The sequence below is a fragment of the Pungitius pungitius genome, chromosome 8, assembly GCF_949316345.1.
Source record: "Pungitius pungitius chromosome 8, fPunPun2.1, whole genome shotgun sequence".
NCBI lineage: Eukaryota > Metazoa > Chordata > Actinopteri > Perciformes > Gasterosteidae > Pungitius > Pungitius pungitius.
The window spans coordinates 20,505,990-20,527,179 of NC_084907.1; the positions used below are offsets into that span (position 1 = coordinate 20,505,990).

Consider the following 21,190-nt stretch of genomic DNA (forward strand, 5'->3'; position numbering starts at 1 on the left):
TCACACCGCTTCCCTCTGCTTCCACAATAGAGAACAATGAGCCGTTGACGAGCTGGCCGGTCACACTTGTTCTCACAAAGGTACTTAGAGAGCAAAAAGAAAACTTTAAAACTGCTGCGTTTTGCAGCTCACACCTTAAGATTGGAAGTGTTGCGTGTTACTAACCTACCTGTCAGGCTGGACCAGTCCAAAAAGTAAACCGTGGGGTAAAAAGCAGCCTCTTAGATATGACAATTATTCGCCGAAGACTCTTAGAAGGGGTGTGACGTGAAAACAGGATATCACAAGAGTATTTATCTGAAATCCCGCAGCTGCGGCGATCAGACACAGATTGACTCAGAAGGAACCAGTTGATCGGTCAGCTGCAAAGAATTTTTCAGTAATCTGAGAACAATGGAGGGGTGAGAAGGAGTGGAAGGTAAAAGGAGCCGTGAGGTGACATGCATGGGAGGAACACTCCTCGGAGCTCATGAGGAGCCTCACACTTCAGCCTGCCGAGGAGGTGAGTTTCACGTTACGTTGCTGTTTGTGTGTCGAAAAACAAATCTTTGTTTAGAACACTGATCCCTTCCGCTCGTCTCTCATTTTGCGAGGTGGGGACACGAGGCTGGTGCTGGACACACTCGACGTGCTCATGACTGAACTCTTAAACCCTGAACAGACTATACTTCTCCAAGACAACAACTGGGAAGCTCTTGCCCACCTGGGAATATTCTAACTTTGCACCAGCGGGATGAATGAAATCACAAAAGTAGAAAGAAGGGTGACGTGAACGTGGCCGGTGTCACACAACAGGAGTCAGTAGTGGGGAACTTTCAAAGGTGTCCCAGAGACACGGCCGGTCTGCGGTCATGTCCAACTCCCAAGAGCAGAGCCTGGATGAGCACGCGGTGTTCCTGCCGGTGGAGGAGTTCTCTCCGGAGTTCCTCCACTGTGAGAGGGAGCGTCAGCTGATGGAGAGGCTCCTGGACGCGGGGCCGGAGGCCTTCTACGGCGCCGTCGGCACGGAGCACCGCGGCTGCTTCCTGTCCTCGGAGGAGGTCAGCCAGATCACCGGCTGGGCTCAGGACCGTCGCTTCAGCCGGCTGCAGGCGCACGGTCAGGAGAACGGAGAGGATGGCAGCTCAGAGGCGGAGAACGTCTGCTCCACCTACTTCCCCTGCCACTCGGACACGCCGGCCCCCAACCTGGACCTGGGGTGGCCTGAAAAGGGCCCCTCGGTGCAAAAGGGAGGCGTTACGGTCCACACCAGCCCGCCTGCTGAAGGAGAACCTCCCGTCAGGCAGATCGTCAGACAGCACTTGCAAAAAGCTGGCCAAGTATGCAAATGTTATTTTTCTTGACGAACACAACACATTTCTTCAGAGGGGGGGGGGGGGGGCGGAGGGGGTGAGGCACATCCAGTTCAAACCTGAGGAACCATTTATTTATTTAAAAAAAAAAAAAATTGACCCAATCCCGTCGCCACCACATTTCAGAGAGTTTTTTTCTTTTGCACCATGTTTATTTGGTGGATTTCATTTTTTAAGGCGCTGCTTTAGATAAACCTCTTCAGAAGTAGGGTATTGAGACAGGAAGCAATCAGCACCAGCCCCCTGTATTGCTCACTCTGTCGTGGCATGCATAAGCCTTCTTCACTTTTACTGTTGTTCTTCTACCATCGGTACACCAAGGTAAACACACAGCTACTTTGAATGAAGAGCGAAACCATTACATTTCTTCTTTGGTGGTGGCCACCGTCTGAATAGTGACATTTTGTGTACCACTCAGGTAATAGCCATTGTGACGGACCGATTGACGGACAATGCAATAATTGGCGATTTACACGCTGCTGCTTCACGGGGAGTCCCTGTCTACATCATCCTCAACCAAAGGTCCATTCAAGAGAACTTCACGCTCAACAGGCTCAGGCATCCGGTGAGTCACCGAGACAACATAAACACACACCTATGGCAACCGTGTGCTGTGTACGTGTGACACTGCGATCAATAAAACACAGAGCCTGGTGAGCCAAAAACATTCGGCACCGGTTTTAGAAGAACCAGAGTCTCCCGTCTTTATACAGTTAGACGTTGTCTTTGGATCCTTTCTAACAATATTATATGTCAATGTAGGCCTCGGAATGAACTTGACGCACTCACATGCATCATTGAGAGGTCTCTCATAATTGTCCTTCACTTGCATGTGTATCTTGGAACGCAACTCGTATTCTTAACAGCTTGTAGTTGAACTGGTTTCACAGGATTCCTTTTGCCTGTGTCTCTTTCCAGTGTCGAAAAGGTTTCACCCAATGTTAACAAAATGAAGTAATTATATTTTTATTTTTATAGAATGCATGAAATTGACTGGGTCACTGACTGACCACTACCGTATTTTCGCGACTATAAGGCGCAATGGACTGATTATAAGGCGCACCTTCAATGAATCGCCTATTTTAGAACTCTTTTCCTATACAGGGCACACCGGATTATAAGGCGCATAGAATAGAAGATACTGCAGTAAAAGGTTAGACTGGGGTTGCGTTTTGCATCCACTAGATCGGGCTGCGCTAAATCAAACTTTATCAAGCGTTCTGAAAACTCTTCACTCCCATGGTAACGTTGTTCAAACGTTAATGTGGATATTAACAATATCGCTGAACCCCCCAACTTTAGTTCTTGATTAATGGCAACTGCGAGCTTTTTTAACTACAGCGGCTTTAATATACGCTGTTGGAGCTGGAATTACCGCGGCTGCTGGCACCAGACTTTCCCTCCAATGGATCCTCGTTAACCAGTATGGATCAACCAATGGATCCATATATGGCGCTCCGGGTTATAAGGCGCACTGTCGTTTATTGAGAAAAAAAAAAGGATTTTAAGTGCGCCTTATAGTCGCGAAAATACAGTAAATAGATACATTTTGTTCATTTTTTAGCGTAAACAAGAGCATCACAAGAAGTAAAGACGTTGAGGGGTAATATAACTAATTCCTGCAGCACTTGATCATTAGGGAAAGTACTCACTATGTTAATTATATATTAGTCACTGGTTAATGTTGACTTGTCAGTACCAGCGTTGTACAGCACCAGGACTTTTTGTTCAGACCAAAATATCGCCAAACAACCATTTGATAGGTCGCCTTGTAATTTGGTGCAGATACCCATGATGCCCACAGGTGGCTTCGGTGATCTTATGACTTTTCATCTGGTTCCACCAACAGGTTTTTGTTTCCATACTTTCAGGATATTCCACGCGGGTTCATCACATTTTGTCATGGGTAAACACCAAGTTTCAGCTTTTCAATTCAACACACGTTTTGTGATTTTGGCAGAACATGCGCGTCCGTGTTCTTGGAGGGAAAACCTTTGGTTCAAGGACGGGACAAACGGTGGTCGGGGAAATGAAAGACAATTTCCTTCTGGTGGATCTGGAGACAGTGATTCATGGCAGTTACGGGTGTGCCGTCTTTTCTCTTGTCTCATGTATCACACACACACACACACACACACACACTTGACATGACTGTAACGCGGCGTCTTTGCACCCTGCAGCCTCACGTGGACGGACGCCCACCTTCACCGGCAGCTGATCACGGTTCTGAGCGGCCCGGTTGTTGAATCCTTCGATCGGGAGTTCAGGATCCTTTTTGCCGCCTCGCTCCCCGTCCCGGACACGCGGAGGGTCGCAGGGGCTCACGTGGATGGGCCTCGCCAGCTGAACGACTACTCAGAACTTGAGTTTAAAAGACGCCACCATTTGGAGCCTGAGAATATCAATCCTCCGTCCCCTCCTGATGATTACCTCCTGGACTGGGAAGCCATGGGGGTCGTCCAGAGAAACCGCTGCTTCTCAGAAAGTCCCTTTAGTCGGAGCGAGGAGGCCGCGGAAATACCCCCGCGGAGCAAAATGCTGTTTATGAAAAACACGGCGACTGGGGAGGGTTCCTCTCGCGATGGAAACCGGTTTTGGGATAATAAAAGGTACGCTTTGGCTTGAAGGTGCCATATTTGAGTTTCAGAGCATACCAACCAACCACTATAGCTATCTTAACGAGAGTGGGGTAATGTTTACCTGAACAGAGAAGGCCTCAGGCCTCAGTGTGGGTCAAAATCCAAGCATCTCCTTTGATTGCGTTTGAGAGACAATGGAGATCCTCCCAATGCTGTGTTCTACACCTTTAATCTTAAAGTCGTCTTTTTCCAATCATACAGTATTGATTTGTCAAATGTACATTTCTACCATGATGTCAATTTTTTTTTAAACTACTGAAACATACTGTTTGCTGCATAGTTGTAATATTTGTGTATGTGACAGGCTACAGGAAAACACAGCTCAAGGGACCAACAATGTACCAGATAGATCAACTTTCAAGTGAGTCTTGTAACAACCAATTCTGTTTATGTACTGATTAAGAGTATCGGCTCTTGACTTCTAGACTGCTTACATTAAGTGCAGTTCTGTTCTCAGGGACATTGATCATTTTCACAGCAACGCACAGCTGTGGTCGCCGAACCCGACATCTCAAGAAAGAATGAAAAGGTAACACCCAAAAGATATAAATCAAACATACTAAAATGATTATTGATACATCATATCTAAAGGGAAACATTTGTTTCTCCTGCAGGGCGGAACACATTATAGATAAAGGAATTTACCGGCAACCCTACATTGAGAAGAGCAGCACATTAGATGTGACAACAAAACCTAATGATGATAAAGCAACAGAGCCAACAGAAGATGTACTTTCTTATTTTAAGAGAAGAGAGCGGTTGAGGGCCGAGGCCGCGTTGGAAGTAGAGAGCACCATGAAGGAAATGAGCGCCACACCATCCTCTAGAGTGAGTCTTTACCGTTTTACTGTCAAAAAACACTTTTGGTAAACGTACAAAAAGGTTTTTAAGATGAACTGAGATGCATTTTCCCTCACAGACGCCTTTAATCCTAAAACTGCCGCTGTCTGAGAGCTTCAGCTCCCTGAGTGACATTATGAAGAAGATTCCCGCTCGGCAGAGCACTCCGGCTCCCGGGAAAGGATCCAGGGCCGCCCTGTCAGAACTGAGCCGCTCCATGATGGAGCTGAGCGCACACAACCAAGATGGAGATGACGACAGAGTGCCGCTGCCGCGGTTTAAGTCCAGCGTAAGTGTGTGAATACAATGTGTAAAATAACAGTTAGACCTCACAAAGATGTGTCTCTTTAAGTAACCAAGAACAAAGTTAATCTTTTACTTATTTTTATTGATATTGAGCACATGGTAAAAATGTTTTTCTCACCATTTATCTCCTCTTTCCTTTGCAGGGCTTTGACCCGGATTATATGACACCAGCTCTAGCTCTGATGAAGAAGAGGAACGATGAGTTGAAACCTTCATTGTACAGAACCCCCAAAAACTTTCTCCCCAGAGAGAGGCCCCGCAGCTTCAGTTATGGACTGTGGGGGGGAAAGAGAGTCTCACTGGAAGAGACGGATGGAGAACAGAATTGAGGAGCGAGGAAACCAATACATGAGCAATGCGTTCTGTAACAACATCTTCTGCCACTGAAGTAAAGGCAGCTGCCATTAGTTGCTAGTTACAACCTCGGCAGTGTTAAGTAACCAAACTAAGACGGGTGTTAGGTATGAAATGAATGTAATACATGATTTTTAAAAGAAGGTGTTTGCATGCTGATAAGATGGTAAAAGGTTCCGTCCCGAGGTTACACTAACAGATCTTTTCAAGCAGGTGCCAGTGTACAAACTACTAAATGATGACTTTATGAGCCTACAGGAAAATTACATGTAAATGAATAATTAAAACTATTCCCTAGTATTGAGCTAATATGTGGCACAGCAAAAAAGACTGTTTTCACTTTAAATAGTAATGTTGAGACATTTTGAATAAAGAGAAAGAAATTTGCATCAGCAAACTGAAGGAATGGAGTTGTGTAAAAATATATTGTAACTGTCATTTTGAAGTTAACAGCAGTTATCAGTGAAAAAAATTTGGGAAAAAATAGAAACATTTAGTAGTTAATAATATCCCAAATACTAAAAATAATTGTAATAATTCATAATAAATCTAAAAAGCAATGTTATCAGATATAGTACTCCTAAGCCTTTCCCCATTAGGTTAAAAATGATTGGTTTGGTCATATTATTTGATAGTTCAATCTTTCAATCAATCAGTCATTTGTTTGCAAAAATTTGCAAAATACACATTGTGGCCGCAATGGGACATCGCGGTAGGGGGCGCTGTGGGTCTTTCACGCCGCTTTGTGGACTGCGGTTTAATTTGCAGAAGAAGAAATCACGGAAGCACATGGTAACCGAGACCAGAGTGGTGTGAAGATTCAACTCAACTGGATATTTACTTTTTTTTAATTTAAATTGGTCGTAGCCCACAGATGTAAATACGCACCGACGTTAACCGTGTAGTTTGGAAATCATTGTTTCTTCCTGTTGTGTGAAGCAAACGCGTTTTAATTAATTTCCACCATGGTTCGAACACAAAGGTAAGTTCGGCTCAAGTAATCCCTGTGATTCAAACAGATTAATTATGTAGAACAGAGATTGAGTAGACATCTTTTCTTTTTTCCGTTGCCCAGGGTAATAAAGATACCACGGACCAAAAAGATAGAGCGATTTGAAGATGATGACCCTGAAGCATACAAGAACATGCCTGTCCCCGATAAGGTAACACGGTCCGTAACAGCACATGTGTTACATGTGTGATACATGTACAGAATGATTCCGGATGGACAGAGTTTCACGACTCAATGTCAAAATGGGATTTTTTTTTTTTTTTACTATACTACTATATGGGGTACATTTGCAAATGTAAGTTAGTTCACAAGCAAAGCTGCACAATACTCCAGCAATACATTCTTTAGAGTCCCCACGTGAGACAGAAAGCCTTGTTGAATGACATGTTGTCATTTGAAGATGTAACAGTCTATAGGTTGCTTTCTATATCTTGCCTTTTATTATCAGTGAATAGTCCACTAAATGATAATATAATATAGAGCAGAGTAACGTTGCAAATATTTCTGCTGCTGTAAAAGTCCGAGCCCGCTGCAGGGTTAACAGTCAAAAGGGAGAACGGTTTTATTGTCATGGCTACCTGAAAACACTGTTTTCCACTATCATACCGAGCTGCTCTCAACCATCAGCATCCTGTCCCCATGTGAGCTCTGCTCGGGTATTGTTGTTCCTTTCAGCAGTCAGATATAAACATGTCTCTTCTCTTCCTTTCAGAAATCCTCCCAATACACAAAGGACAAAATTGATGAGTTTCACGATGAAAAGATCGCAGTAAGTTTCCCTGAAAGGTCTGTGAAACATTCAGGTGCTGCCGTTTTGAATTTTTCCAAACTCATTCTTTGCTGCCGTCTCTTTTGACACAGAAACTTTTTGCCAGCGGGGTTCAAATGGAGAGTGACCCGGAAGAACTGGATGACGAGGTGACGACTCGTGTGTTCGTTTTGGATTTACCTTCAGTGAAAACAAGTAGTTTAAAGAAGGATTTCAAGCTCAGCTAAATTTCGCAGGAGGAAGTGATGGCCCTCGACGATTCAGAGGACGACGACGATGAGGTGGAGGAAGAAGAAGAAGAAGAGGATGAGGATGAGGAGACCGACATGGAGAGTGATCTCGAGGGCAAAAAAGAAGACGGTAAACATCACCATAAGAACAGTATTTTCTTCAACGTCATTCTATCTTCTTTAACCGTAACGTTGTGGTCTTCTTCAGATCTTCCTAACGAAATGGCCTGGGGCAACAAGAAGAAGATGTTCTACGACTCTGACTACATCACCACCAGTAAGTAATGGAGCCATTCCTGATCACTTGATGTCTTTGGCTGATTTTGTCCGATGCTAAATTAAAATGGTGTCATCACAGAGGGGAAATCTCAAGACGAGCTGGAAGCTGAGGAACAAGAGGAAGAAGAAGAGGCCAAGAATGTCCAGAAACGTTTAGCTGCAAATCTGAGCGAGGAGGATTATGATTTGAACTTTTTTCAGGTATCTTGTCTTCCTCTTTGATTACACCTGCAGTTTAGACATCACAGAGGCCGTAATTCTAATATGTATTTTGCAATTGTTTCTTTGTATCTGAATGAAGGAATTTGCTGTGGAAGAGAAAGATGAAAACAAGACTGTGGAAAAAGAAGAGAGGATTGTGAAAGACCTGAAGCAAATGTCCCAGAAGGAAAAGATGAAACTTTTGAAAAAGGAGTCACCAGAGCTTCTTGAACTTATCCAGGACTTCAAGGCAAAGGTAAAACACGTAACTCAATTTGCTAAAAGATCTTAATGCAGCTGCCACAGAGCAAAATGTAACTGATCTGCTTGTTTTTGAATGCATTCAATATGCAGCTCGGTGAACTGAAGAATGAGCTGCAGCCTCTCGTGCAGATGGTCAAGGCCGGAAAGATCCCACCAGGAAAGGTGAGTCATTTATTAAACTTCCCAGCTGAATGTCAAACACTTCATTAGAAATTCTACTGTGAGCAAAGTCGCTCGCCGTGATGTACCTACAGCTACTTTGCAGAATATGAAGTTAATCTAGTTTTATAATAAAAGTAAAATTATATTCTGTCATGTTTCCATAACATGATTAACCTGAGGATGATAGACAGAAAAATATGTAAGATTATTTGCCATGTTGCCATGGAAATCCAGTGTGTGACCAAGAATAACTTTTGACTCGTCTTCCAAAGGGCGCCGACTACCTCAAGACAAAACAGCAACTGTATCTGAAGTAAGTCGCGGCGCAGTAATGTAATGACACGTCGCAGAGTGATGGCGTCGCCCTTCACTGAGCGGCTCGTCTTTCTGTCGTCCCACAGTTACTGCACAAACATCAGTTTCTACTTGGTGCTGAAGGCCAAGCGAATCCCTGCTCACAACCACCCGGTGATTGAAAGACTGCTCACCTACAGAAACGTAAGCCATCGCGTCGACGTTATCGCACAGACTCGGTGGACGTGACTTCACTTTGTCAAGAAAACTGCACACTTTTTTTTTTTCCATTTTATTTTGGACAGCATCATTCGGTTTGTGAGATGTTTTCTCGGCGCACAAAGCCTTCCCTTTCTGTCTCATTGGTTTCCTGTCTGCAGCTGATCAATGAGCTGGGTCCGGTAGACACTCGGCTCGCCCCTCAGTTTCGCGAGTTGCTGACCGGTGGGAACGGCGAGACCGCCGGCAGACCATCCGAGGGCAAGAAGACCAGAGGCGCCGCCGCCAAGACGAAAAAGGTGGGCTTGCCGTTTTCCTCTTTTTTCGCTTCCGAAATGTCTCGCTAGGTGTTTAAATGTGGAATTGAAATGGTAACGAGCGCACGCCATTTGCAGGATTCTGGAGAATCTTTGCATGTGGTCGCGGAGGACTCTGACTCCGACCTGGAAGAGGAGGCGGCTCTGCGTTTCTACAGAGAAGTGGAGGCGCGGTCGAAATTGAAGAGAAAGGGCAAAGCCCCTGAAGCCGAAGAGTAAGTCCGATTTGATTCTTCAAAATAGCCGTAGGGACTAAATTCAACTGGGGATGTGATACATTTTCAATGTGTTGCAGGACGGAGGAGAAAGAAAATGATGTGGAGGAGGATCCAGATGCTAAGAGAGGAATCACGTACCAGGTAAACTAAAATATCTTAATATTGAAGATAAACAGAACAGCATCAGATCAGGTGAATCTTCACAATTTGCCAAAAACTGACAACTTTGGTGGATTAGCGTACCTGGATGTATGGTCTAATTGAGGCTGTTGTCTATAAACAGGATTATGATTTAGTTTTACAGCAGCTTAGTTTGTCTCTGGATGTGGACAATTGTCTTCCCACCTTTTTGGAGAACATCTCAAAGAGGGTTAAACATATGTTATTATTGGGAAGCTACAACTACATCAGAGCCAGTGTACAAATGTTTTCTTTGTCTCAATCAAATTCCATGTATTAATCATACTGGATTCATTCCATATGTTTACATGTGTCATTTCTCAATAGTTCTAACGGGTCTCTATCTATTTCACAGATGTTCAAGAACAAGGGACTCACACCTAAGAGGAAGAAAATTGATCGTAATCCCAGAGTCAAGCACAGAGAGAAGTTCAGACGGGCCAAAATCCGCAGAAAGGGCCAGGTTTGTACTCTGCACATTGAGGAGACCACTTTTATTACACCGTTTGAGAGCATCATAAAGCTCCTCGGAACCATTTCTGTTTGTAGGCTCTTCAGTTTGAATCTAGTTTATGTGGCTGTGTTCATATTCACCAGGTGCGAGAGGTCCGTCGGGAGGAGACGAGATACAGTGGAGAGTTGTCTGGTATTCGTGCTGGTGTCAAGAAGAGCACCAAACTTAAGTAGCCATGCAGGAAACTGTAATATGCTGCCAAGTAAAACCACAGGACTTACTTGTGGTCTTTGTTTTATGCATGTAGTAAAAACATGTCCCTTAATTATTCAGTTGTCAATTGTTGTTGAGAAATCAACACAGATTTTCAGTTCTAGATCATTGTGCAATGTGAATAAACATTAAACTTTCAAACTTGAATATTGTACTTTTTCACAGATCATAACGTAGAAGTCCATTTTTTTTTAAAGAACAAAGAAAGCCATTGTTTGTTAAGTTCTAATTATTTCTGAAGTTATGCAACCGTACACAACAACGTGCAGCTGCTTCACAAACTCAAACATGCAGTCTGGGTGATTCTGTTCAACCTCCTTGTTGAGTTATGAACTTGTTGTGTGCGGACGTCAGGTTGCTCACTATCCTCTCCTCTATCTCCACGTCGTTCTTCACATCCTCATCGGAGATGATCAGCTCGGCCTGAGTTTCGGGAGTCACCACCACCACGTAACCCCGTCGAGAGTCCAGCACGTTGGCCACTACCGCCTGGTGCCTGTAGGCGTCCAGAGCCCGTCGAGCCTTGTCCAGCAGGATGGTCGGATCCGTCTCCAGCTTAAACGATATGACAAAAGCTCGTGGTGCCCAGTCCTTCACCAGCGGGGACAGTATCTTAGGGACCATGTTCATGCTGAGCTGAAGGGGAGGCAAAACAGAAGTGGATTCTTATTACACCGTGGAGTCCCTTGAGCCGTGAATATTTGGAAGACTAATATTGAATGTACATTTGCATCTTCTTACTCACTTGAAGTGGTCCATTGGACGACTGGATTTTGTGTTCAGGCATCTCGGACGCCGGGATATAGAAATCCGACACGGCTGCAGCCAAGTAAAACATGGCCTTGGATCCTGAATGAAGAATACAGTTATGAACAATGTGCTGGATCAGAGCCACAGCCTCGACCCATAAGCAGTTCCTAATCTGTACCTATTGCGCTGAGGGCCTGTGCCGCTGCTTTGAGGAGATGCAGATACTCTGACAGAGTGCTGAACTCTATGGGCAGTAGAAGTTTGCCTTCCTTCACTTCCTGGTATCTCCTCAGAGCTCTGGCGATGTCGGGAAGGACCTGCTGGTTAACCACCACTTCGCCACTGTTACTGGATGCTCCACCGCTGAACTTCAGGGCATCCAGCATGTTTATGTTGGAGAACATCCGTGTGTAGGGGTAAAGGGAGCGATGCCTGTGCAGGAAGATGACAGCGTAGCCCGAGTCCATGAAATACTCTGCCGAGGAGGCCCCTCGCCTGCCGCTGCTGAAGTTATCCAGGAAACGAACGGTGCGGGACTCCAGAGGCACTTTGGTTCCCCCGGACGTGATGAGAACCACCCTGCGACCCGCTGCCGCGTGGTGCCCGGCGAAGGCGGCCATCTTCTCTTTGATCTCCTCGACGTGGGCGGGAACGGCGAATTCTTGGGCTAACTTCCCGTCGATTGAAGACATCCTGGGTTTAGCCATCACCTAAAAGAGACGGAGAGGGCCTCGTGAGGACAGGAGATTTACACTGTTGAAATGCAGTATGCATGCCATTGGGAAATACTGGTTCATAACATTTGACCCTCTTGCTCAACATTTGGATTGTTGGTCAGAACGGCCGGAGAAGCACACTGGCTTCTATGCTGTAAGAATCAGACTGATGTAGTACGACATCCTCGATAAATGACACATACTGCATTTGTTGTTTGTATTGGGGCATAATAATGCTATGTAATATGGGTATTGGGACACACACTACATGCAACAGTACAAGGGCCAAAGGGCGAACTATTTAGTTGTGATCAGTCTGAAGGTGTTTCAGGCATAATAAGAACGATGTAGGATCAGAACACGGTCGGTGTAGCGATGGAAGTCAGGACGTCTTAAAGTCGTTATTATTCAACGTTATTTATTCAACGATCTATGAAATGCTATCACGGATATAAGTCATTGTGACACCCACTAATCACAGGTAGGAACGGAGCTCGATTTCCCCGTTAAAACGGCTCTCCGGACAACGTCACGTTAACGTTAGCTGCTGTCAAGTCAGACAATAGTTTACCAGCGTAACAACGCGACGACTGCGTTCAAAACGACGCTCGTTTCACCACGATAGTTAAAGATAATTACAACTGCGAAATGTCCTACTTTATATCGGGGGGGCAGTTTCTCGGTCAGCTGCTTCGCAACAACTTCCTGAACTTCTGAGCGGACTTCTTTGGTCTTTTTTTTTAAAAAGAGAGGAAACTCGTCAGCGCCCCCTGTGGCCGCGGGCGGTACTACAGCTGCTAATACCCGTGGTATTTATGAGTCGGGTGAAACAATGTCTGACTTGTAACATCACCACTGGACCACACAGACACCAGAGGAGAAACTCCTCTAGTGGGGGTCGTTTTAACTGGACTGTGAGATGTCAAAGAAACGCACTCATCTTTTCATTGGTCTCATATCTTTTCATTGGTCTCATTCAACACTTGTCTTTTTTCACTGCATTCAAAACTGCTCTATATAGAATTTATGGTGAGTTTTGCAATCATACTCTTTTTGAAATCATGCTCTGTTTGAATCTCCCCATGTACATACAATGTACAGGTACACAAATCTATTAGAAATACAAAGCATTCCCTAGATTTTATTATTTTAACGGGGTTTCATTCTCCCCAAAACTACAGAGAAAATCAAAATCATTGAGCTTGTTTAAAGAAGACAACATTATAATACATGATGGTTGTTAATCTTCAACAGGTTGTTAAACACATACTACTCATTGACATCTTGCTTTCTGCTCATTTATTATGTATTTTTCTTTGGATATGACTCAATATCTTGTGTAATGTGACCTAAGAAAATGCCAAATTTACCCTCAGATAGAATATCTGTTCATATGATTCAATAAGGAGAAATTATTTTGCCATGCTGACTGTTTTCTGAGAGTTGGTGTGGAGGGAATACCTTTCGGTTTTTATGTTATTAAAAAATGTCACGTAGAAAAGCTACGATCCTGTGTTTCAATACAAAGCGGTCTCTTCGGGCGAAAGGCATGGAAATGTACTGCATTACCACTGATCAACCCACAGGAGGCGCTGCTGCGCTGGTGAACAGACAGCCACAACATTTCACCACCGTCGCCCTGCTTTGACGGGTTGATTGAGCAGATTCATTTCCTCATGTTTCGTGTATATGTCTGTTCAGGTTTAATTAAAAATATTATCATTTCATTATGTCATTTTACTGGGATATTATCAGTTAAATAGACAATTTAAGAGTTGGTTCTCGTTTTGAAAAACCCATACCTGGAGTCATGTGAGTCATCTCAAGAGACACTCAATCCGGATAATGGTAAAGGGAAAAGATGCAATACAATCTGAAAACCACCAACCAATCAAGTCAAAACAATACAAAATAGCTATTACAATGTAAAAGGAATAGCAAACTATGGATGAAACGTTTAGTCAACAACAAAGAAAACAGATTTATATGGGACTTTTTGTGGGCCAGATTGTTTTCTTTTGTATTTTCTATAGCTGGGGGATTTGTCCTGTGACTCTGAAAGGTTAGTAAAGTCATAAAACAATATTTTAAGGCCTCATGAGTAACACATTTTAACACTTAGTCATAGAATACATGAAACAATTAGTATCTATAAAAAATGATGTTATAACTCAAATACACCACACAAAAACTCTAAGCTATGAAGTATGGAAAGTAATTTGAGACAAGGTCAACGTGAGCTCACTGGACTGCTGTGACCAGGGCTGCAGTTCCCATTGAGGACATTGAGGTCATGTCCTTGTTTTTTTCCTGGAAATGTAACTTCAAGTGCAGTCTACAATGTACAATGGAGAGTTAGAACAGCTGGTATTTTAAATAGCAATAGATATATGTTTTTCAATGATACAATTTTTCGGGCCAAGAAAAAAGAATAAATTAATGACTGCTTTACTGGATGACTGATGATAGATCGGTTATCATCTATTTATATTAACAACATTCACGATACAGAACACAATAGTTTTGCTGGATCCAAATCCATTTTTTAATACTTACCAAATAAAAAGGAACAGCTAATGTTCTTCCTACAAACCTTTAACCAGCAAATACAAATTGATTACCCCGTAATGAAACTACCCATTTTACCCCCCTTTGAACTTCTTTGTTTAAAAAGCTATTTGTAACAACATAAAGCACTTGGTAATGTATAAATCAAAATAATCTTCAAATAAGATAAGAGATAGATAGATATATACGTTATTATCCCCAGGGGGGAATTGTAGCAGTAGCAATATAGTAATTAACATTTATAAATGAAAATGCACAATAAATACACAATACAATATGATAGAATAAAATAGCAGAGCAGAACATATGAAATTAAGTTAAACTGAGATATAAGTATGTACAGTGAGGTGGAATAGGTATAAAATGTAATAAAGCTGTTGTTGATCATCTGATAGGCACGCGTATGCATTTGACCACGTGCTAGTTTCTGTGGCGGCAGGGTAGAGAGAGAGAGAGAGAGAGAGAGAAAGAGAGAGAGAGAGAGAGAGAGAGAGAGAGAGAGAGAGAGAGAGAGAGAGAGAGAGAGAGAGAGAGAGAGAGAGAGAGAGAGAGAGAGAGAGAGAGAGAGAGAGAGAGACATTCATGCGCGTCGTCGTAACGTTTTATGAAAGTAGTTCCGGGCACCTAACCCAAGCTGGGGGAGAGTCCCGGATGTTGGCTCGGAAAAGGCGGAGAGAAGCTGAAGAGGGACGCCACGGCACCGCACGCACACCGGCGAAGCGACGACTACGGCGCTTCTTTGCACAGGACGATAACGCGAAGAGCACGGGACACTCCCGGGGAACCCCCCAGCTAGCTGAAGAAGAGGAGGTGGAAGGAGGGGGAGGGGGCAGTCACTCACTCTGAAAACTACCGTCAGGATTAAAGAGAGCTACCGTCACGGCAGCTTTCACCCAGAGTAAGTAAGCTACGCGGGCATGGAAGTTAAACTGAGGCCCACCAAATGGACGACTTTAACGGGGAAGTGAGCAGTGCTGAAGTTATGGGGGGGATTGAGCCCCGGTGAACAGGCCTTGGCTCACGGCTTTTCCGCCCACCGTGGCGGGGCGTGCGGCGGCGGCGTCGGCCGAGGGAGGGAGGGAGGGAGTGGGTGAGGGGGGAAGAGGGAGGGAAACGTTTCTTTTTCTCCCGGAGCCAGTCGGCGTTTCCCCTGTGGTCGGTGTTACTACACCCCGGCCGATGTGGCCGTAACTCTCCCAAGTTGACAGCTCTCGCGTTAGCCCGCTAGCCCCGCCGCGCAACCGGTGACAACTGACAGGGCAACTTTGACAGCTAGCTAGCCAGTTTTGGTAGCCAGCTAACTTTAGCTGAGCGTTGTTCGCGCTCTCACCCGGGCCAGGAGCGTGCGTGTGTGCGTGTTTTCCTCGCATTAGGTGGTTGTAATGACCTACCCTGGCGCACAGCTATCGTTAGCTAGCTGTTTGGTATGTGAGACGTTGTGTGTCCTGCATTAAATGTGTGTGTGTGTGCGTGTGTGTGCGCGCGCGCGCGTGCCAGTGTCGTTTGGCTTTCCTGCACGCTCTGGTGGTATTTGACTCACAGCTGTTGCAGTGTGTTTTCTCGTCTGTCAATCGTCTGTTCCTCAGGCGGCTGGTGAACTCCTCCCGGAAAAATAACGACCCTCGCACTTAAAGACTAGTCCATCTTTATGGGAAGGCACAGCTTTGTCATGTGGCTGAACAATCAACAAGTGCAACGCGTGTTTCGGGATGAATTTTATGCGATTCAGTTTATTCTCGGCTCTGTGCCTCTAGCGGGGCGGGTGGGGGGGTGGTGTAACCTTTTTGGATTGCCCTGAAATGGCACGGACGGTGTTGCAGTTAAATATTTTCGACCTGCGTGCTAGACATTTCTCTGAGGTTGATTCTCATTTGCTTGGATCTCCCACCACTCGTCGTGGAGTCGGCACGAGGCAAGACCGTGATCAGTCCATGCTGCGACTTTAAGCTACACCGCCGTGGCATTTGCGTGCAGCTGTGTACAAAACGGTGCCCTTGCTCTATCCTGACGGCCCTTTATTAGAGGATGGATGACTGAACTCCTAATTTGCCGCCACGTCCCCCCCCCCCCGCCGCCGCCGCCGCTGTCAACTTGTGCGCGTTTTTATCAATGATATCACGTTGTTATTTTAAAGACCGGGATGCAAAATAATAGCTGCTCATATGCTCCCAAGTTTATTTTGTCACACAGCCAGCATAAAAAGGGTGAATTTATGACTAAAACAAAACATTATAAATTTCCCTAAATTACCCCAACCCCTGGCAAACCTTCTGCTTCGACTGACAAAATGCCCAAAGTGTTAGTCATTGCCCACAATCGAAGGTCAGACCTGGTTTTCTTCTTCATCACCCATCCTTTAAATAGCAGGCCAAACGCGAGCTGTCTGGATCCAGACTGTCTGTGCTGGCAGCCTCCAAATAACACATGGTTTGAGATTTCTCACTCCATTCAGGTAAGCAGAGCACGAGTAGCTTTGTGTTTTCAACTACAGAGAACAGTGGCCATTAATATCCCGTGAATTGTCCCGCTGCTTTACTTTCTTTTGCCTACTGAAATGCTCGATGTGCACTTTGTTTATTGGCATTTTACCGTAGTGACACTCTCAGACATTTCACTCAGTCCCGGGAAATAGTTGAAACCACAAAGGCATTCATAAAATTCACCTCTTAACACTTTCAGTATATAGTTTTTAGAAGCAAAAATGTCACTTAAAACTAAGAATTGGCACACAGATGCTGCTAGCTGGATGTTAAAGATTAGACTGAGAATGCACTTTTAAAAGATTGCATGCAGAAATATAAATGTCACAATTTTGTTTTGTCCAAATTCTCTTATTTTATACTTTAAGTATAGTTATGCTGTTTCATTCATGACTGGAGGTGCTCCTCGGACTCTGATTGAAATGCTCCTGTTGATGGATATTTTTGCTGATTTGTAAAACGTTTTTAAGTTGTTTCTGAATTTGCAGAGTTAATGATTTTTTTATTATTTACCCTTTTCTTTTTTTTAAACAACCTCAATGTGTTGATGAATGGATTGTGAGGAAAGTACAGAGGATATCACACATCTGTTTATTCTCACAGTAACCATTTAATAGTGTGAATGGGATGATGCGTTACAGCTTCCACTTTTTAATGGTGGTTTTAGCCTGCAGTGGTGTTTAAGCCTGCTTTTTTTTTTAGGTCTTTCTATGTTCTAACACCTTTGTCTACCATCTCTGAAGCAAAATGGTGTTGTCTTCATCAAGTGATAGTGTATCATTTATTAGATTAAATTGAGGTGTGACATGATTTGGAGCAAATTTTGATGGATGTCAAGGGTGCTGAGAGCCTGTGCCGTAGACCATACAACAGGTTTCCACTTTTTAAATGCAAGCTCTTCATTTGGAATTCAGCATGTGGCCCTCTGCCTGGCCCCATCTCCCTGAGAGGCTTTTTAATTTCTCCCCTTGTTGAAGTGATTATTCAAATGGCCATCCGTGAGATACAGTTATCAGACTCCTGGTGGTGGTTGAGCCTCTGGCAACATGAAGGCCAATCACAGCCCCTGCCCCCACCCAACAACCCCCACCCCTGTGTTGTTGGACTTCACCCAACAGGTACTCTCTGTAGCAACCCCTATTAGGCCGCCACATCTTACCCCTCTGGCTGAAAACCCATTGAGTTATGCGATTGGCAGATGGCAATTTATTCATGAGGACGTCTGATATATATTTTTGGCATGCTGTAATGGCGATGCTGTTGTTCAAAGGCCTCTGTTTAGTATTTTTACGACCACTTACTTTTGGTCTCAACCCAAAGTGGGCTTGTCTGAATTCCTCTCCGCTTTGCAATGTGAAGTTATTTTTGGTTGGAGTTTCTTTCCTTTTAACTCCATTGCCCATCATCTGGTCCTTTTTCAACTGTATTTTGATCTTGGATTAGGTAAAAATAACCAGTTCTTTTTTCTCCAAACAGCTTTTACCTCTGCGTTGAAGGTACTTCTGCCCAGGCCGAACAGGCTGGACAGTTGGAAATGTCACCCTCTACTCAGCCTAATATGTATCCAGTGTGTCAAGTTGTTCTCTCACGGAAGCTGTGTTGGTGAGAAGGGACTGGATCGGTCTTCATTAGCAAGCCAGTGCATCACTAGAATGCAGATGAGTATGAAGCCATTCATCTGCTGGAAATGCCTCTCTGATTTCAATTTGAATCTTGTTCGCAGTCACATTGTGTGAGCCTACTTCTCTATGTTAAAGAAGTATTTTTATGTGATAGATCAGAGGGGCATAATTGCACTTAAGTGAACCTCATTTAGCGCTGGCCAGAGCAATTACTGCAACTACACTTCTTGGCATTTTATGGGGCCTGGAGCTGCTGTCATTGAGTCTCTGCAGCTGAGATATCAAATGGGGAATAAAATGACATTGGCATGGCATCATGGGAATGGCAGATCCTTGGATGGATTTTAATTAGTTTATGCAGTTTTTACTTGGATCTTTTTTTCCAACTCAGGAGAAGCATAATTAAGAATGACAATTGAAAATGCAGTGTTTTAGTAATGGTGCAGTAAGGTGAAAGCCAGTATTCTTTCTTCAGCCTCCCCCCCCCGCCCCCCTTGAAAACAGGAAGATGTTTTATCATTAATGTTATTCGGGAGCCAAATTTTGAGTTTCGCTCAGCTGGGCGCTTTAATCTATTTTTGCTGTAAATTAATGAATTTTTAAAGAGTCCCTTGGTGGATAGGAGTGGATGTGGGAATACAGCACTGGTTCAGTTTTCAAACAAATCTCTACTCCACAGTCACCCACCCTCCTCACCGGATGGCGAGAGCAAATACACTGAAGCACTACACGTTCATTTTTAATTCATCCAGCAATACCCTGCCTAGTCCCCCCCTCTGTTGAGTTGAATCTGTCGTTGAACTAATCCTAGCCTATATGCTCCAATTCCCATCCTGTGTGGGAACTATGTGATGATTAATTCAGCTAGTTTGCTGCCTAATATTATTGGCACATGCATATATGTTTCATCTGAATATGTTTAGCCCTTTATTTCTTGAGCCTAGTTAATTATCACAGCCATTCTCTCTAATGGGGAACTGCTGTAAGTGCCCACCAGAGCCTGCCGGGTAAGTTTACAAAGTGTGGGAGAAAGGAGTTGGTTGGGTATTGGTATTTATTGTAGTTCTTGGTGGTTTCGGTGACTCATTCCAGCCTTGTAGTAGAACAAAAAAATAAATTGGTGGCAATTCTCCTATGAATATTTGGCACTTTGGATCTTATCTTATCTCTGCAGAAAGTTCCAGTTTAGGGACCAGAGGAGGTACATGAACAGGAGTGTTTCTATAAATTTAAAATATGTGTATTGCAATAAATGTGCAAATTAAATCAAAGCTTACCAATTCCCTTCATTAAAGGGGAGTTGATGTAGTGCTTAATGACACGTAAAACAAAAGATTTCAGAGTAAATGCACTGGTGTGTCTTTTTAGATGAATAACCATGTCATAACAAATATGGCTTGACTTTAGTGTGGCTTGAAGGAATTTATACTTCGTCCTTGTCCTTGAGTTTGGATAGGCCCACGGTTTCATTTTTTTTTTTTTGTTCTTTACTCAGAAGTAATTGATATACTTATGATTCACACTCTTTGGAGACTTACAAGCTGTGTGCAGGAAGAGGAGCTGGCTAAGCTGACACAGCTTAAGTAATAAGAACGGGGCTTCGGTATCTGTTTTAATCATTACGGCAGCTCCTGTGGCAGACAGAAAATCCACTTCTAGACGAAAGGACAGAATACCTAGACAGTTTTAATATACAATAGATTGGTTTCTGTCCGTTTTTAACTAAGAAATTTGAAACGCCCCCCCCCCCCCCCCCCACCCCCAGACAAATTGGTGGCTCCAACAATTGGTGAAACAAGGCAGCTCTGTCCCCACATCAGCAGCCATAGAGCTGTCATTCGCAACCGCTCCTGTACTAAAGTCTCATAGAGGAATGACAATTTAATAACAATCTCCTCCCTTCTGTGGACTGCATGCATTTCATGACAATTTAGAGATGGTACCGTGACAATGGCAAGTATAGGGTCTCACAAACCTGACTCCGGAAGTAACCTGATTTGACAATGTGTTAATCAGTGTTCTGTGAGGTGATTTGTGCATGGTGACTAGCATAGATAAACAGTGTAAATATTGCACAGTCCACCAGATCTTTAGATATGCTCACCCTTAAATTTAAAGCAACATGAAGGTTGTCTTGTCAGCTGCGAATTTATAGCCAACAAGTGTAACAGACCTGGAGCCAAGTGGGAATAAAGTTCACTTTAATTTACCTGCAGAAGAGGGTCAGTGGTCTCCGGTGGGATAATCCCTTCTGTAATAGATACTTGCTTGTTTACTGCTATTAGTATTGGTAAAGTAAGCTATGTAAAGTGTGTGCGTGCGTGCGTGCACGCGCAGCAATGTCGTACGAGTGAATCATTTCTCACATGTTTGAATGTCAAACTGCAGACTCCGAGGGGAAAGTCAGATGGGGTCAGGTTTAATTTAGAGCACAGTCCTAAATTTGCTTGGTAGGTTAAAAGGGGGAGTACATGTGTGTTCCCATATCATGACAGTGAACTGCTGAGACTCATTTACCATAAAATCACAAAACGGGGCACATTTCAAAAGCCCTGTGTCTGTTGATCAGACTAAAAGTCTATGTGTAGCTCCTCCCATTTTCTAATTTTTTTTTTTTTTACTTCAGACCACGTTACTGTGCCGATCCAAAAATAGCTTCATGTAGAAGTTTGAGACGGTATGATGTGGGGC

At 43.9% G+C, this 21,190-nt stretch overlaps 4 protein-coding genes across 8 annotated transcripts in view; 3 read left to right on the forward strand and 1 right to left on the reverse strand.

The window, feature by feature from the left end:
* Positions 1-105: 105 nt before the first annotated feature.
* fam83e (family with sequence similarity 83 member E) lies at positions 106-5,890 on the forward strand. Of its 2 annotated transcripts, none has more exons than XM_037447769.2 (10): positions 106-502; positions 594-1,319; positions 1,771-1,917; positions 3,313-3,437; positions 3,533-3,961; positions 4,296-4,352; positions 4,449-4,520; positions 4,606-4,819; positions 4,911-5,120; positions 5,281-5,890. In XM_037447769.2, exons 2-10 carry the CDS (start codon positions 852-854, stop codon positions 5,464-5,466), a joined length of 1,908 nt encoding a protein of 635 aa, XP_037303666.2. In that variant the 5' UTR covers positions 106-502; positions 594-851; the 3' UTR covers positions 5,467-5,890. The 2 variants fall into 2 exon arrangements, with proteins under 2 accessions (XP_037303666.2, XP_037303665.2); XM_037447768.2 differs by having other exon boundaries at positions 107-502; positions 4,437-4,520.
* A 421-nt stretch (positions 5,891-6,311) lies between these two features.
* utp3 (UTP3 small subunit processome component) lies at positions 6,312-10,510 on the forward strand. Of its 2 annotated transcripts, XM_037447771.2 has the most exons (16): positions 6,312-6,473; positions 6,567-6,654; positions 7,216-7,272; positions 7,365-7,421; positions 7,509-7,632; positions 7,711-7,779; positions 7,861-7,982; positions 8,083-8,238; positions 8,337-8,408; positions 8,681-8,721; positions 8,810-8,906; positions 9,083-9,220; positions 9,317-9,453; positions 9,534-9,597; positions 9,992-10,099; positions 10,234-10,510. In XM_037447771.2, exons 1-16 carry the CDS (start codon positions 6,457-6,459, stop codon positions 10,321-10,323), a joined length of 1,437 nt encoding a protein of 478 aa, XP_037303668.2. In that variant the 5' UTR covers positions 6,312-6,456; the 3' UTR covers positions 10,324-10,510. The 2 variants fall into 2 exon arrangements, with proteins under 2 accessions (XP_037303668.2, XP_037303667.2); XM_037447770.2 differs by having other exon boundaries at positions 7,509-7,779.
* On the reverse strand, positions 10,496-16,079 carry ppcs (phosphopantothenoylcysteine synthetase). 2 transcript variants are annotated; one of them, XM_062563891.1, is made up of 4 exons: positions 15,938-16,079; positions 11,292-11,823; positions 11,109-11,212; positions 10,496-10,999 (listed from the first exon to the last, which is right to left on the reverse strand). In XM_062563891.1, the coding sequence occupies exons 2-4, from the start codon at positions 11,818-11,820 to the stop codon at positions 10,673-10,675; spliced, it is 960 nt and encodes a 319-aa protein (XP_062419875.1). In that variant the 5' UTR covers positions 11,821-11,823; positions 15,938-16,079; the 3' UTR covers positions 10,496-10,672. The 2 variants fall into 2 exon arrangements, with proteins under 2 accessions (XP_062419875.1, XP_037303669.2); XM_037447772.2 differs by lacking the exon at positions 15,938-16,079 and adding an exon at positions 12,487-12,570.
* foxj3 (forkhead box J3) overlaps positions 14,966-21,190 on the forward strand; it is a 56,786-nt gene continuing 50,561 nt past the window's right edge. For both annotated transcript variants that reach the window (XM_037490406.2, XM_037490403.2), the window contains exon 1: positions 14,966-15,295. The gene's annotated coding sequence lies outside the window, so the exon portion shown is untranslated. The remainder of the gene's footprint in view (positions 15,296-21,190) is intronic.